This window comes from Rhinoderma darwinii, chromosome 3 (assembly GCF_050947455.1).
Source record: "Rhinoderma darwinii isolate aRhiDar2 chromosome 3, aRhiDar2.hap1, whole genome shotgun sequence".
Lineage (NCBI taxonomy): Eukaryota > Metazoa > Chordata > Amphibia > Anura > Rhinodermatidae > Rhinoderma > Rhinoderma darwinii.
In genome coordinates, this window is record NC_134689.1 from 323,682,601 (window position 1) to 323,700,192 (window position 17,592).

The 17,592-nt window shown below is 42.4% G+C and overlaps 1 protein-coding gene across 1 annotated transcript; it reads right to left on the reverse strand.

Annotated features, from left to right (window-relative positions):
- Window positions 1-264: 264 nt before the first annotated feature.
- LOC142750462 (ATP-dependent clpX-like chaperone, mitochondrial) lies at window positions 265-2,546 on the reverse strand. Its single transcript, XM_075859466.1, has 5 exons — window positions 2,435-2,546; window positions 2,222-2,310; window positions 1,803-1,955; window positions 456-755; window positions 265-339 (listed from the first exon to the last, which is right to left on the reverse strand). Exons 1-5 carry the CDS (start codon window positions 2,544-2,546, stop codon window positions 265-267), a joined length of 729 nt encoding a protein of 242 aa, XP_075715581.1.
- Between the last annotated feature and the right edge of the window lie 15,046 nt (window positions 2,547-17,592).

The window sequence follows — 17,592 nt, forward strand, 5'->3', positions numbered from 1 at the left end:
TAAAAAACCGGGCAACGGGGAGCTTTGCTTAATGTGTGTTACTCCTCCCGCTGCTTCCGGCTCAATGCCGAGAAACAGCGGGAAGCGCAGTAACGGCCCCCCCGCCCCCCTTAACTCCTCCCCGTCCCTCCTTCAGCTCCTTCAACTTTCCCTGACCTCGTAACATTAACCCTTTCCCTACCAGGACGGTCATGTCGGCTTCCCTTAAGCCTGCAGCTGCGTCCAGCCTCTTCTATAGCTCCAGCGATAGGAAAGAATGTGGACTTACCATGATTGAGCTGAGGCCTCTAGCACCAGTTTTTCGTTCAAGAGCCAGTCTAGCAATGGCCCGCAGAGCACCTTCAGTGACGTTTAATTCACACAGAAACACAATAAATGAGTACAATGTAGTCAGACATCTGAAGAAAAAAACCAAAAAACATCTCAACTTATATAAAAAGCTATTCAAATCAAACCTTATCCATGCTGAACAGAGCCTGGTATTGTGGCACAACAGCATTACGTGGCTCTGTGAGGATGCGTACAAGAGTCTGTTCATCAAGGCTGTGAAGGGGCACCACTACAGGTAGACGTCCCACGAACTCTGGGATCATGCCAAACTCAATGAGGTCCCTTGCTTCCACGTGACGCAGCAGCCGGTCTTTCTCTTCAATGTCTTGTACAGAGTTAGACTCCGCACTGGAATTTGCTAGATCTGCTGCTGCAGCAACTCGACGACCTTTCCCCATATTAAAGGCTATGCCAAATCCCAAATACTGAAGAGCAGAGGGAATACAAAATGAAAACATAAAAGAGAGGAATAAAATAATTAAAGTTTACCTTCTACAAAGCTATTAATAGCACATGCGCATCTACTACTGGTCAGAGCTTTTACCAGTCATTCCTCTGGTTTATGCACACTATATTACGCTACCTGCGTCGATACATGTTGTTTTGCATGCCGTCCGTGCACCATTACCTACACCTGGGTGATCGGACTACTTCATACGTTTTGAAACTATGCACATTATATTGATACCCAAATTCAGAAGTTTTGGATAATTTATATTATGTAGCTCAAGCAGCATGTTTTATATATAAATACTTGAAAATAAAGGGGTTGTCTGTCTAAGAAATTAGGGCATATGTACGTCATATAGAGAGGAAACTCATGCCGCATCTAAGGGGTTAAAGGGACAAGATTGGATTGCTCTCTAAATTTAGCTGTTGCAGTAGGATGTCGGCTGTATATTACATCTTCTGTGTCCATGCCATACACTTCAGGGTTAAATAGTCATTTACATGGATATGCTCTGGAAAATGAAGATTTCTTTGCTATCAGGAGCACAAAGGCCAGGGTGCATTAAAGAGGGGAGTAGGCCCATAAGGTGCAAGAAGTTATGAGAAGGAGTATTGTGGACCATATCGGCATTATATAGCACCCCCAACAATTTGATAAATGAAATACTCAAGTTCTTCCTAGAACAGTTCAAGTAAATACAAGTGCATATCTAAATCACCGTGTCAGGCAGGAGAGAGCCTAAAAATCTCCAAACTATACGTGACACTTAAACATCTTAACTAGTAGAGGGCACAAACACAGGAAAGTAATCTGAACAGTCAGGGACTGCGTACACTTAGAACAGAGCTGCATATCTGCTGTTTATGTCGTCCTGTTGTGTGCAGAGGGAATCAGAAAGTAAAATGGGCCATTTTCAGGGGATATGTCAAACGTCTGATAGGTGGGGTCCCACCTAAACTATTAGTGGGTATGTCATGAATGTGCAAAATTGGGAAATCTTTTTAAGGATTTAAAATCAAACCTTTTCATTCTTCCTCCTACTGATGATCCTGTCCAGGCCATTGAAAGCTCCAGATGATACAAACAGGATGTTTGTCGTGTCAACTTGAACGGTTTCACTTGAGTTTTTCTCTGGGACATTAACAATAGTACCTTCAAGAAGCTTCAGCAAACCCTAAAAATGAGTTACCGCAGGTTTTTAGATTTATATATGATCAAGTCTACTGGCCGAAGAATAATAAGAATAATAGGAAGAATAATAATAGATGCACCAACACAGCAAAAATAAATACATTTCTATATGTCCTGGAAACAGTAATATTATATAAATATGACAAAGCTATACAGAACTATAGACTTCTACAGAGCAGGAGAAGTTAAAAAGTGTTTTATTTATTACCTACATGCACATAATCAAAAAAGGCTACAAATCAGCCATACCTGCTGCACGCCTTCTCCGCCCACATCCCTCAGCTGATGTATGCCAGGGACACTGCCAATCTTGTCAACTTCATCCAAGAATACAATGGCTGAAGTAAAAGAAAATTATTATGCTCTATTTAGATGCCATTTAAACGTAATTTATTTTTAGTTTTTTTTTACTGAGGCTTTGTACACATCTGCGTCAGAGGCTCTGTTGGAGGCCAAACTCACAATTTCCATCAGATTTCATAGGAAGAAAAGCAATGCACCACGAAGAAACCCGACATAAATCAATGGGGTCTGTCAGGTGCAGGTGATATCCTCCATGCGACAGATCCGGCATTGCGTCACAGTTTACGTTTGTAACAGAAACCGCAATGAAATTGTGAATAGAGAAGAACACAGAGGAGCTGAGTACATGGAAAGTCAGATGAATTTATAAAATGAGGAGGACACTATACACAGAGAATATCCATAAATAAAATATATGGGATAGGTAGAGCTCCCCCATCCAAGCGCTGCTCGGCTGTTACTGTAACTCCCATAGAACAGAATTAAGAGAGGCGCGAGCATGCGTTACCGCCTCCCCCTGGAATCAGTGGCCAGCGGCCACCTCACCAAGTGGAACGGGGCCCAGGGAACCCCCGTTCACCACATTTGTGCGGGTCCCAGAGCTTAGACCAGCACCTATCACACATTTATAGCATATGCTGTGGATATGCCATAAATGTCTGAGATGAGAACTACCCTTCAATTCATAAAACTATAGCTTGAGAAGCCATAAACACACTAAAATCTATGTTGAAGCATGAACAGTATGGTAAAAAAAAAAAATATGATGATTAATAACTACCCGTTCTCCTTCTAAATCAGTTACATGCTGCAATTGAGGTGCTATGACCAAATCAGACACGTTGACTGCCGACTGCCTTTAAGAAGAAGTCATATAATCAGCCTCTATCAAACGATCTTAAATATACAGGCATAAAATGTACACATAAAGTACAGTTAAGTTTACCGCTCAGACGGCACTGGTAACAGTCCAATATCATTCAGTATGGACACTCTCTCCCAGAAAAATGCAGTGGACAATCCGCAATCCAATGAGGGTGTGGATGGTAATTCTTATCCTTGTAGTTCCACCGAGCTCCTTATCGTCTCTCTCCACATTCAAAGAACTCCTGGTAGGAAAAGGATCTTATGTCTCTAATAGATGGAAAAAGTATATAACTGTACTTTATATATGCCATTTAGGGTATTTGTTGGATCATACCCAATTTAGTTTTGCCTGCTCCGGTCTGAGAGAGATATTGTGGGTATTTGAGCCGAGAGAAACCACCATTATATTTATAAAATATTGGTTCCGGTCCCGATCATGTGATTGCAGGGAAAGTTTGTTGATACAACAAACTTTCACGGTGACCGATTGCGGGTGCTGCAGTCGGTGTTCATGTCAAAACCGGAGGCCATACAACTTGCCATGCCAGAAGCCTCTGGCTGGCCCTCATAGGCTTCCTGTCAGTGTGACTCTCAGCGTCACGCTGAGTTTATAATACATTACATTACCTAGGTAGTATAATGTATTATAGAAGCTATCAGTGCTGCAGGTCTTCAAGTAAAAAAAAGGTAATTAAAAGGTTTTATAAAAGTGTAAAAATAAGTTACAAAAACAAAAAATGCTTTTTTTTCCTATAAAGTCTTTTATTATAGGAAAAAAAATGAAACCACTAAAAAAAATTAAAAAAAAATTAAAAATTATATATATATATATATATATATATATATATATAAAAGTACACATATTTGGTATCACCGCATTCATAATGACCCAAACTATAAAAATATAATCTTTCCGCACAGTGAACGCCGCAACAGAATTAAAAACCAATGCCAGAATCACTATTTTTTTGGTCACCACCCCTCCCAAAATATAGAATAAAAAGTGATCAAAAAGTCGCATGTACTACAAAATAGTAACAATAAAACAACAACCTATTCCGCAAAAAACAAAGTTCTTACACAGCTTTTTTGACTGAAAAATAAAAAAAGTTACGGCTCTCAGAATATGGTGACATAAAAAATAAATTTTATAGAAAAGTGATTTTATTGCGCAAACACCACAAAACATTAAAAAAAACTATATAAATATGGTATCGCCGTAATCGTATCAACAGACAGAATAAAAGGAATAAAGTAAAATGTCATTTATAGCGCACGGTGAACACGGAAAAAAAAAAAAGACAAAAAACATTGTCAGAATTGTTTTTTATTTGTCACCTAGGTTGCCAAAAAAAATAAAAAATAGAATAAAAAGAGATGAAAAAATAAATAAAAATCACATGTACCCTAAATTTGTACTAATGAAAACTACAGATTGTAACAACAAATAAGCCCTCACACAGCTCCGGTGGAGAAAAGATAAAAAAGTTCTGGCCCTCAGAATATAGCGACAGAAATTGCGCAGAGCGTTCCAAAATCGGATAAGATTGGGCACCATTTATCAGTGCGACACTGGCCACATATCTATGAATTATTTACTGCATAATTATACCCTCTTATTATGCCCTGATGTACTCCGCACCGCCTACATATGCTCCAACATTATAAACTGAAATACCACTAAAACCCCAAACAGAACTATTACCAAGCAAAATTTGCGCTCCAAAAGCCAAATGGCGCTCCTTTCGCTTCTGAGCCCGACAGCGTGCCCAAACACCAGCTTATGTCCACATATATGACATTTTATACCCGGGAGAAACAGCTCAACATTGTATGAGGTATTTGTCCTCAGTGGCACAAACTGGGCTAATGGCAGATGAGTGGAAAATGTAAATTTTCTCTTTGCCCTATCCGCTGCGCTTGAACCCCTTCACGCACCACGACTTAATAGCATGTTGTGGTGCGGGGGGGTTATATATGGGACGGGCTCAGGCGCTGAGCCCACTCCATATGCTGCAGGTGTCAGCTGTGTATTACAGCTGACACCCGGGACTAACGGACAGGAACAGCGATCGCGCTGTTAGAGGAGACTGTAAAAATGACATTATACTGCAATACATTAGTATTGCAGTGTATTGTACCAGAGATCTAATGACTAATAAAATGTGTAAAAAAAATATTTATTATTAGTGAAAAATTAGTGAAAAATATAAAACAAACAACGCACGGTGAAAGCCGTAATAACGAAACCCAAAAAACAATTGAGGAATCGCATTTTTTTCCAATTTCAGCCTGCAATGATTTTTATTTTCCGTTTCCCAGTAAATTAAATGGTACTTTAAATGGTGTCACTAGAAACTACAACTTCTCCCGCAAAAAATAAGCCCTCAAACCACCCTACTGACTGAAAAAGAAAAAAAAATTATGGCTCTTGGAAAGTGGGAGGGGAAAAACGAAAATGAAAAAGCAAAAAAATGGATCAGTCCTGAAAGGGTTAATAAATTTCTAATGAAAAAACATTTATGACCATGTGGGGTATTGCCGCACTTGGAAGAAATTGCTTTACAAACGTTGGGGTGCTTTTTCTCCTTTATCCTTTGTGAAAATGAAAAAATTCTAAGTTTTGGTGGAAAAAATGTTGATATTCATTTTCACGGCCTAATTCTAATAAATTCTGCAAAAGACCTGTGTGGTCTAAATTTACCTATCAATATATCACTATACCCCTAGATAGATTCCTTAAGGGTTGTAGTTTTCCAAATGGGGTCACTTTTGGGGGTTTTCACTGTTTTGGTCCCTCCAGGGAGTTGCAAATGCGACATGGCACTGAAAACCATTCCAGCAAAATCTGTGCTCCAAAATCCAAACAGCACTCCTTCCCTTCTGAGCTCTGCCGTGGGTCCAAACAGCAGTTTATTACCACATATGGGGTATTGCCGTAATCGGGAGAAATAGCTTTACAAGTTTTGGGGTGTTTATTATTTATTCCTCGTATAAATGAAAACAAAATCTATATTTTTTCAGGAAAAAAAAAGTAGGATTTTCATTTTCACAGACAAACTCCAATAAATATAGCAAAATACCTGTGGGGTCAAGATGCTAACTATACCCCTAGATAAATTCCTTGAGGTGTGTAGTTTCCAAAACAGTGTCACTTTTGGAGAATTTCCACTGTTTTGGTACAAGACCTCTTCAAACCTGACATGGTGCCTAAAATATAGTCTAAAAAAAGGAGGCCTCAAAAGCCACTAGGTGCTCCTTTGCTTCTGAGGCCTGTGTTTCAGTTCATTACCACACTAGGGCCACATGTGGGATATTTCTAAAAACTGCAGAATCAGGGCAATAAATATTGAGTTGCGTTTCTCTGGTAAAACCTTCTGTGTTACAGAAAAAAAAATGTATTCCAACTAAATTTCGGCAAAAAAACATTAAAAAAAATGTTACATTTCCCTTCTACTTTGCTTTAATTCCTGTGAAAAGCCTAAAGGGTGAAGAAACTTTCTGAATGCGGTTTTGAATACTTTGAGGGATGCAGTTTTTAAAATGGGGTGACTTATGGGGTCCATCTAGTATATAGGGCCCTCAAAGCTACTTCAGAACTGAACTGGTCCTTGAAAAATAGCCTTTTTTTAAATTTCTTGAAAATGTGATAAATTGCTGCTAAAGTTCTAAAATAATTTCCAAGAAAACTATGCAAATATAAAGTAGACTGTACTGTTTTACAAGCAGATACATTTAATATTAGAAAAATAATTATTATTTTTGCAAATTTTCTTGAAATTTTGGTGTTTTTCACAAATAAGCAATGAATTTATTGACCACATTTTTCCACTAACAAAGTACAATATGTCACGAAAAAAACAATCTCAGAATCGCTTGGATAGGCAAAAGCATTCCAGAGTTATTACCACATAAAATGACATGTCAGATTTGGTAAAATAGGTCTGGTCCTGAAGGCCAAAAGGAGCTTGGTCCTGAAAGTGTTAAGTATGCAGGCACTCGCAGGATGTGATCAGATCATAGCGGAATAATACAGGTATGTAATCTCTCATTTAGAGAACCTATTTGGATTTACTATATAGTGCCTAAGGCCCCATGTACAAAACCGTAAAAACGCCCGTAATTACGGTCCCATAGACATCTTTTGCGTACGGGAATGTGCTCGGACCATTGAAAAATATAGAACATGTCCTATTTCAGGCCATAATTACGGCGCATTGAAGTGTATGGGGCTCCCGTAATTACGGGTGGCTACGTGTGTGCACCCGTAATTACGGGAGCGTTGTTACGCATGGTAATCACTGTCCAGCGGTAGTCACTGTCCAGTGTGCTGAAAGAGTTAAATGATCAGTGCTGGATATAGGGAAGGGGCTGCACTGATCGGCAGTAACTCTTTCAGCACCCTGGACAGTGACTACTGCTGGACAGTGAGTACCATGCGCGGCGCACACAATATAGATTTCTAATGTTTCCTTCAAAAACCTGCAACAAAAAAAAGTTCATACTTACCCAGAACTCCCTGCTTCTTCCTCCAGTCCGGCCTCCTGGGATAACGTTTCATCCCATGTGACCGCTGCAGCCAATCACAGGCTGCAGCGGTCACATGGACTGCCACGTCATCCAGGAAGGTCGAACTGGATGTCAAAAGAGGGACGCGTCACCAAGACAACGGCCGGGGTACGTATGAACTTCTTTTTCTCTCTATCGCTGCGTTCCGCTGCAGAAACTCTGCCCCTTCTCTCTATCCAGCACGGATAGAGAGAAGAGACTGCCGATCAGAGCTGGATAGAGAGAAGAGGCTGGCGATCAGTGCTGGATAGAGAGAAGGGGCTGCCGATTAGTGCAGAATCTCTCTCTACGTGTAAAGACAAGCAGAGAAAATGTGTCCTGGAATACGGGTGACTACGGACCCGTATTTACGGGCACGGTCCGTAAATACGGGTGACAAAGGACCCGTATTTACACCAGTATTTACGGGAGGGGAAAAATATGGTCATGTGTATGGGGCCTTATGCAGTATAATACAGGGGGCACTTCCACTTCAGAGAAATGCAAAGGATGTATACAGAGCCATAAAGTTTAAAAGCAAAAATACATGTATGCCAGACAGCAAGAAGTTATAAACTAATTTTTCTATACTCTTTATAACATGTTTGTATTCTGCTGGTAATATCTTTCTTCCCTAACCACGCAGACTGGCAGCATTTGAAAAAAGTGGATAGGTAGGTGGGTACAGTCCATGGTCACCTGAAGGCTGCCTAATAAAAATAAATAAATTATAATAATATTGAGATAAAAATCAATTTATTTTTTAATTTTAATTTTATTTCAAATGTTTTTGTTAAGCTGAATAATTATTAATAATTAAATCCTTTAATCTCCAGCCCGGCAGATGTTACATCAGGATATTCAATCTGGTGGTAATATTTCTGATGGAAATCATAGATCTTATGTTGTAAATGTTGATGTTAAAATGTTTTCCTTTGATGTTATAAGGTCTCCGATATGATGATCTTAATGATATTATAGGTCGCCTATTCTGATGTCTTGACGTTACAACAGAAGATGGCTCTAAGGAACCGTGATGGACGACGGCTCTCTGCATCTCTGCTTTTGTTGCTTCGGATCTTTCTCCTTAGACATTTTGGAATCCAACATCTTGTACTTATGAATGACTCCATGCTTGGCCAGGCCTCCTTCACATGACAACTGAAGGGCCTGCTGATGTTCTCCTCCTCAATATATACAACCTCCTCCACTACATCCGCTTCCTCCTCATCCTCTTCCTCCTCTAGAATAGTCTCCAGATTTGGCCAAAAAGAGACTTTGCCAAACTTTGATGGCCGGAATGCTGGCTTAGCCTCCTCCACCATCTTTCTCCACATCTCATCTGGGAGCTCCTCCTCGTCGCCTTTCTTCATCCTGTTCAGAAAGTCCAAATCTCTTTCCAACACTACAAATCCTCACAAAGTCTAAATATCTCACCAACACTAAATGTCTCCACTGACAACTAAAACCCTCAAATAAGTGTCAGCTCTGCGGCTCCTTATATAATGTGAGTGATGTCACAAAGTGCAGGGGCGGAGCCGACTTTCACCACATTCCGTAACATCTTCCGCAGCTGCGGCAGTTATTTAAAGGGCCATGCAGCCAATCTAATTCACTCTAGGGAAACTAGTCAGGAAGTTCTCCTCTGCTATATACAAAAGGCAACATCATTATCTGTATATAATGTGATGTTACGTATGAGACGTAAAACACAAATCATTTGTAACATATATATATGTACTGTGCCTATGAATCAGTGTAAAACTATTTATATTTGTAAACTACAATATCTCTTTCAGATCATCGATAAAGAATTATCAAGTACTTACCGTGTTTTACCTGGATCTACGTTCCTGGTGTGTAAAATGATGTCCTTTAGTATGCTTTATCTTGTAAACAATATCAGATGCGCTTTTTAAAAAAAGATATATTCTGCAATTATTGGCTACAAAGATTTGTTTCATAAACAAATTCTTTGAACCTTTATGTCTAATTTTGAGATCGATGGGCTATTATTTTTTGACAGTATACACACAGTGCGTTTGAATAGCGTTTTTTCTGTACCAGTTCCCTTCTAAAGAAATACTAACTCTTTTTTATCTCTTTATAAAGAAACACTAACACTAAGGCCCCATGCACACGACCGTATTTTGGCCACCCGTAAATACGAGTCCTAGGTCATACGTATTCGACCCGTATTGCACCCATATTTACGGGCACGTTTTGGGCTGCAAAATTGCACTGCACTAATCGGCAGCCCCCCTCTCTCCCAGTGCAGGATAGAGAAAAGGGACAGCCCTTTCCGTAATAAAAGTAAAAGAAATTCATACTTACCCGGCCGTTGTCATGGTGACGCGTCCCTCTCTTGACATCCAGTCCGACCTCCCTGGATGACGCAGCAGTCCATGTGACCGCTGCAGCCAGTGATTGGCCTGTGATTGGCTGCAGCGGTCACATGGGCTGTAAGGTCATCCCAGGAAGCCGGACAGGAGGAAGAAGCAGGGAGTTCTGGGTAAGTATGAACGTCTTTTTTTTTTTAACTGCTTTATCTATATTGTAATCGGTAGCCACTGTCCAGGGTGCTGAAACAGTTACTGCCGATCGTTTAACTCTTTCAGCACCCTGGACAGTGACTATTTACTGACGTGGCTTAGCAACGCTCCCGTAATTACGGGTGCACACACGTAGTCACCCGTAATTACGGGAGCCCCATAGACTTCTATGGGCTGCCCGTGCCGTAATTATGGCCTGAAATAGGACATGTTCTTTCTTTTTCAACGGCACGGGCACCTTCCCGTAAGCATACGCGGTGGTACCCGTGGCCAATAGAAATCTATGGGCCCGTAATTACGGGAGTTTTTACGGTCGTGTGCATGGGGCCTAACTAATTAGATGATTATCCTCTACATATATAAACTATTATAATTATACAATCATACTTGGGCTATTGGGTTTGTCATAGTACACTCCGTCCGAGTTAAAGTTTAGTTTACCAAAATGGCCACTGTTGGCCTCAAAATCCTTACACGCATGCGCTGAATAGCGCTTTACATTTTATATAGTTAGTTATTTAGGCTGTCTCATATTCCAAATTTGATCATCTAGGAAGCTATCAATAATTTTGTATAGCTATAACTAGGTAGTAATATTCTATTATGTCTGCGCTGTTCAATACAATATAGCTATTACAAATCGTGATTCCTGCACAAAGATGACCACCGTCGGCATCAAAGTTGTCATGCGTATGCGCGGAATAGCGCTCCAGCTCCATTGATATATGTCATAGATAAGCGCCGCTCACTCTTTAAGGCGCCGGAAATGCGCTCCGGTACATGGACCCAATGTAAACACATGTACAATATTTTTAACCCCTTAGTGACCACCAATACCGCCTTTTCACGTGAGTCACTAAGGGGCCTTAGGCTAGGCTGACGCCTTTTCACGTGAGCCTGGTCTAAGTCCTGCACGGGTGTCCCGTGCAGGCAGGAGCTGGGGCTCTGCTGTCTGGTGACAGCTGGGCTCCTGCTTCAACACCCGCGATCGAAGTTTACATCGATCGCGGCCGTTTAACCTGTTAAATGCCGCCGTCAATAGCGACCGCAGCATTTAACTTGGAAAGCAACGATGCAAAAACAAATAATTTTAGTTCAAAAGTGTTTTTATTGTGCAAAAGTCGTAAAACATAAAATACCTCTACATATGTGGTATCACCGTAATCATACCGACCCATAGAATAAAGGTAACATGTTATTTACGTCGCATAGTGAACTGCGTCAATTTAAAAACGCATAGAACAATGGTGGAATTTCAGGTTTTTTTTATAATCCCCCCCAAAAAAGTTAATAAAAAAAACTATATATACCCTAAAATGGTGCTATTAAAAAGTACAACTAATCCCGCAAAAAAAAAGTCCTCATAGAGCTATGTAGACGAAAAAATAAAAAAGTTATAGCTCTTTGAATGCGTCTATAGAAAAACAAATAAAATAGCTTGGTCACTAGGGCCTAAAATGGGCTGGTCACTAAGGGGTTAATTTACTATGTATTGTTTACACCTGTGAACATTTATTGTTATGTACACTAATCAGCACTTATATTGTTATGTACATGGTGATCTCTATTGTTGTGACGATTACTATGTGTCTTTTGTCACGTGTTTTCATACTTACATATATTATCAGAAATATTATGACTGTACTTTAGTCTATTTTTAAATCTTATGTTAATCACTGGGTAATGAGATCAATTGTCTGGTCTCCATATATTGCACATGTTTTTACACTGACTGTATGCTTGAAAAAGGCTCCATGCAAAGAGCCGAAACGTCGCACAAGGGCTAATAAAAAGGCAATTTTTTCACTATCAATTGGAGTGCTGCCTCTTATTGGACGACTATATATATATATGTAGATATATGTCTCAATACAGAAGCAATTTATAAGTAAATAACACTGTATAAAACTGGGATGGAGGGAATAGGCAGGCAGGCACACAGGTCAATACAGTACATGGCTACCTGCTTACAGTACATGGCTACCTGCTTACAGTACAAGGTTACCTGCTTACAGTACATGGCTACCTGCTTACAAAGCAACAGCACCAAGACCTGACAGACGTAGAGATGTCGGCCCACCCACCACAAAGTGAACAGAACAAGCAACTAGGGATGTCACGATACCAGAATTTGGACTTTGATACCGATACTTTGTGTAGTATTGCGATTTCGATACCAAAATGATACTTTGCCAACAGTAATAAAAAAAAAAGTTCTTCCATTTTGTGATATGAGGCGCGAGGTGTGATGATGAAATGTGCCTCACATTAATAGTAATTAACCACATTATGTTTCTCAGTCACAATGGGTTAATGTGTAAGGTACATGATGGGATTAATTACTATTAATGTGAGGCACATGGAGGTTAAATTCATCATCACACCTCGTGCCTTACATTAGTAAGTGAAAGAAGTTTTTTTTTTTGTTTTTTTACAGCGTACACATCATAAATGACACAAAAAAATGGTTGTGCAGGTCATTACGGCTGCGCCAATACCGAATATGTGTATGTTTTATGTATTGAGACTTATTTTAATGTTTATTGTAAAAAAAAGGTGTATGTGTATTTTTTTAAATTTAATATTACTTTATGTTTTTACTTTATTCTTAAACTTTAATGTACTGCCATATATCCATATGCCAGTACATTAGCCTGTGTACGGATAGTATGCCCTAACAGGAAATATGGTAAGACAGCACTGGGGTCCTTCAATAGACTCTGGGCTGTCTGGCCATATGTGGTATGGCCAGTCATGGATTAAGAAGACCATGGGCCCTCGGCTGTTACCCAAACTTGGGCCCCCCTTCTCCACTGCCACCCTGCCGCGCCGTAACTATTGCTAACACTACCTTTTTGCACAAGCATTAACAAATGGGTGTTACGATTCCCCTTTCACAGGGCTGTGTCCCTACAAACTGACAGTATCACACTGTGCAGGGACACATCCTCTTGACAAGGGGATTGGTAACACCAATTTTTCTATCAGTCCTGGACTGCACAAAGACGTTATGTGGAATACAAGGATTTCCTATAATAAACAAATCAAGAGAGGGGACAGATTCTCTACAAATCCAGTGACTCACAGGTGACGACATCTCAGATGCTAGTAGTTTCTTTTCCTCTTTTCTTCTCCATCTGGTCCAGAGCTCATGACCAGTGGCGTAACTACCGCTATAGCAGCCGTATCGGCTGCTACGGGGCCCACAGCATGAGGGGCCCATGCCACCCGCCGGCACGGCCCCCCCTCCCATGGCTGGAGGCTCCGCTAGCAGCTGCTATGGCTGCTACAGAGCGACGCCACTGAAGGGGTTGTTCCTACAAAAGACATAGGATAGGGGATACATGTGTGATCGCTGGGATGCCCAGCGATAAGGAGAACGGGGGACCGAAAGTCCCCCGAAGTTCTCCATGACAAACCTCAGACTTCCGGGGTCTGTCTGCAGCTCCATAGAAATGACTTGCGCACTGGTCATGCTTGTGCGCATGCGTGACCAGCACTCCTTTCATTTTTATTGAACTGCGCAGACGCTGGAAGTCCGAGGTTTGTCATGGAGAACATTGGGGGACTTTCGGTCCCCCGTTCTCCTTATCGCTGCCAGCGATCACACATGTATCCCCTATCCTGTGGATAGGGGATACATCTCTTTTCTAGGACAAACTATAGGCCGTTTTATTTTTTTGCGAGGGGGGGCTATATGGCGTTATCTACAGGGGGGTCTGTATGGCGTTATCTACAGGGGGATTTCTGTATGGTGTTATCTGCAGGGGGGGTTCTGTATGGTGTTATCTGCAGGGGGATTTGTATGGTGTTATCTACAGGGGGGACTCTGTATGGCGTTATCTACAGGGGGGACTTTGTATGGCGTTATCTACAGGGCGGTCTGTATGGCGTTATCTACAGGGGGGTCTGTATGGCGTTATCTACAGTGGGTTTCTGTATGGCGTTATCTATAGGGGTGGGTCTGTATGGCATTATCTATAAGGGGGTCTGTATGGCGTTGTCTACAGGGGGGACTCTGTATGGTGTTATCTGCAGGGGGATTTGTATGGCGTTATCTACAGGGGGTGTCTGTATGGGGTTATCTACAGTGGGTGTCTGTATGGCGTTATCTACAGGGGGGGCTGTATGGCATTATCTACAGGGGGGCTGTATGGCGTTATCTACAGGGGGGTTTCTGTATGGTGTTATCTGCAGGGGGGTTTCTGTATGGTGTTATCTGCAGGGGGATTTGTATGGCGTTATCTACAGAGGGGACTTTGTATGGCGTTATCTACAGGGGGGACTTTGTATGGCGTTATCTACAGTGGGTGTCTGTATGGCGTTATCTATAGGGGGGGTCTGTATGGCATTATCTGTATGGCGTTGTCTACAGGGGGGACTCTGTATGGCGTTGTCTACAAGGGGGACTCTGTATGCCGTTGTCTACAGGGGGGACTCTGTATGGCGTTATCTACAGGGGGGGCTCTGGCGTTATCTACAGGGGGGGGCTCTGTATGGCGTTATCTACAGGGGGGACTCTGTATGGCGTTATCTACAGGGGCGACTCTGTATGGCGTTATCTACAGGGGGGGCTCTGTATGGCGTTATCTACAGGGGGGACTCTGTATGGCGTTATCTACAGGGGCGACTCTGTATGGCGTTATCTAAAGGGGGGTCTGTATGGCGTTATCTACAGAGGGTCTGTATGGCATTATCTACAGGGGGTCTGTATGGCTTTATCTACAGGGGGGGCTGTATGGTGTTATCTACAGGGGGTCTGTATGGCGTTATCTACAGGGGGGCTGTATGGCGTTATCTACAGGGGGAATTTGGGGCTGTAAGACGTTATCTACAGGGGTGCTGTATGGGGTTATCTACAGGGGGGCTGTATGGCGTTATCTACAGGGGGGTCTGTATGGCGTTATCTACACGGGGGGTCTGTATGGCGTTATTTACAGGGGGGGTCTGTATGGCGTTATCTACAGGGGGCTGTATGGCGTTATCTACAGGGGGAATTTGGGGCTATAATACGTTATCTACAGGGGCGCTGTAGGGCGTTATCTACAGGGGTCTGTGTATGGAGCTATCTACAGGAGGCTGTGTATGGCGCTATCTACAGGGGGCTGTGTATGGCGTTATCTACAGTGGGTGTCTGTATGGCGTTATCTACAGTGGGTGTCTGTATGGTGTTATCTACAGGGGGGGTCTGTATGGCATTATCTACAGGGGGGGTCTGTATGGCGTTATCTACAGGAGGTTTCTGTATGGTGTTATCTGCAGGGGGTTCTGTATGGTGTTATCTGCAGGGGGGCCTGTATGGTGTTATCTACAGGGGGGTTCTGTATGGCGTTATCTACAGGGGGGACTCTGTATGGCGTTATCTACAGGGGGGTCTGTATGGCGTTATCTACAGTGGGTGTCTGTATGGCGTTATCTATAGGGGGGTCTGTATGGCATTATCTACAGGGGGGACTTTGTATGGCGTTATCTACAGGGGGACTCTGTATGGCGCTATCTACGGGGGGTCTGTATGGCGTTATCTACAGTGGGTGTCTGTATGGCGTTATCTATAGTGGGGTCTGTATGGCGTTATCTACAGGGGGGTCTGTATGGCGTTATCTACAGGGGGGTCTGTATGGCGTTATCTACAGGGGGTCTGCATGGCGTTATCTACAGGGGGTCTGCATGGCATTATCTACAGGGGGAATTTGGGGCTGTAAGACGTTATCTACAGGGGGGGCTGTAGGGCGTTATCTACAGGGGTCTGTGTATGGAGCTATCTACAGGAGGCTGTGTATGGCGCTATCTACAGGGGGCTGTGTATGGCGCTATCTACAGGGGGCTGTGTATGGTGCTATCTGCAGGGGGCTGTGTATGGCGCTATCTATAGGGGGCGCTGTGTGATGGAATCTATAGGGAGGCACTATCTACAAGGGGGGTTGTGTGATACCCAGCGGAGGGGGAGCCCCAGTAAAGAGTTTGCTATGGGGCCCAGTCTTTCCTAGTTACGCCCCTGCTCATGACGACTTCTCCTGGCCATGACCCATTTCTGCAGCCCTTAAATATAATATCACCATGCACTGCGCCCCTGAATATAATTGTGTCACACACTGTAAAGTAAAGCACCACATACACAGTGCCCCCTGTAGATAGCGCCAACCCCCCATGTAGACAGCGCCACACACACACACCCTGTAGATAGCACCACACACACACCCCTGTAGAGAGCGCCACACACACAACCCCCTGTAGAGTGTCACACAGCCCCCTATAGATAGCATCACACAGCCCCCTATAGATAGAGCCACACAGCCCCCATAGATAGAGCCACAGAGCCCCTATAGATAGAGCCACACAGCACTCCCCCTTGTATATAGTGCCACACAGCGCTCCCTTCCATATATATATATATATATATATATAGTGCCACACAGCGCTCTCCCCTTGTATATAGTGCTACACAGCGTCGCTACAGTGCAGCCCTGGGATGACATTTCATCCCATATGTCTGCTGCAGTCTGTGATTGGCTGCAGCGGTCACATGGGGTGAAACATCATCCCAGGAGGCCGGCCCGGACCAAGAAACAGAATTCTGGGCTAAGTATAAGATTTTTGTTTTTTCTAAATTGCGTTTTTACATAACCTCTGTTATTTGTTGCGAGTTTTACCTCCCGATTGAATTAAATGGGGAAAACCCAAAACAAATGAGCGTTTACGCAAATACAATTGACATGCTGCGGAATAAAAAAACGCACCGCAGGTCAATTTCTGTTTTTTTTTTTTTCCACTTATCATTTACGCAGCGTGTGGATGAGAATTGTTCACATCTAATCTACTCTGCTGCTACTGTATTAGGGCTTGTCCCCACTTAACGGAATGGCTGCGTATTTTCCGCCCGGAAACACGCAGAATACAGTAGCAACAAAGTGAGTGAGATTTACCAAATCTCATCCAGACGCTGCGTAAAACTTCCGACCAGACATTTTGTCCTGTGGTGCGTATTTCTCGTACTGCAGCATGTCAATTGCTGCTGCGGAAAGTGGACAGAATTTCTGCGTTTTTTCAGAGGAGACGTCACCATCCCCCAACATTGAGAAAAACGCAGCAAAATACGCACCATTTTCTGCAGCAAAAATGCAAGAGATGGTGCTTTTTTTCTGCAGCGGAATTTCTGCAGATATATATATATATATATATATACACACACACACACACACACACACACACACACACAGACTATATACATTCATACATACATACATACATACATACATACATACACATGTACACATGACAGACACACATGAATATGCACATTACACACATATAAAGTACACATTGTAAACACACATGCACTTACCTTTTATG

Excerpts from the sequence above, each read along its gene's own strand:
- LOC142750462 (XM_075859466.1), bottom strand. The coding sequence starts at position 2,546 with ATGCCGGATCTGTCGCATGGAGGATATCACCTGCACCTGACAGACCCC. Across the intron at positions 2,311-2,434 it reads TATGAAATCTGATGGAAATT|CCATTGTATTCTTGGATGAA; the intron begins GTGAGTTTGGCC and ends CTTTTACTTCAG. Across the intron at positions 756-1,802 it reads GTAGGAGGAAGAATGAAAAG|TATTTGGGATTTGGCATAGC; the intron begins GTTTGATTTTAA and ends TCTGCTCTTCAG.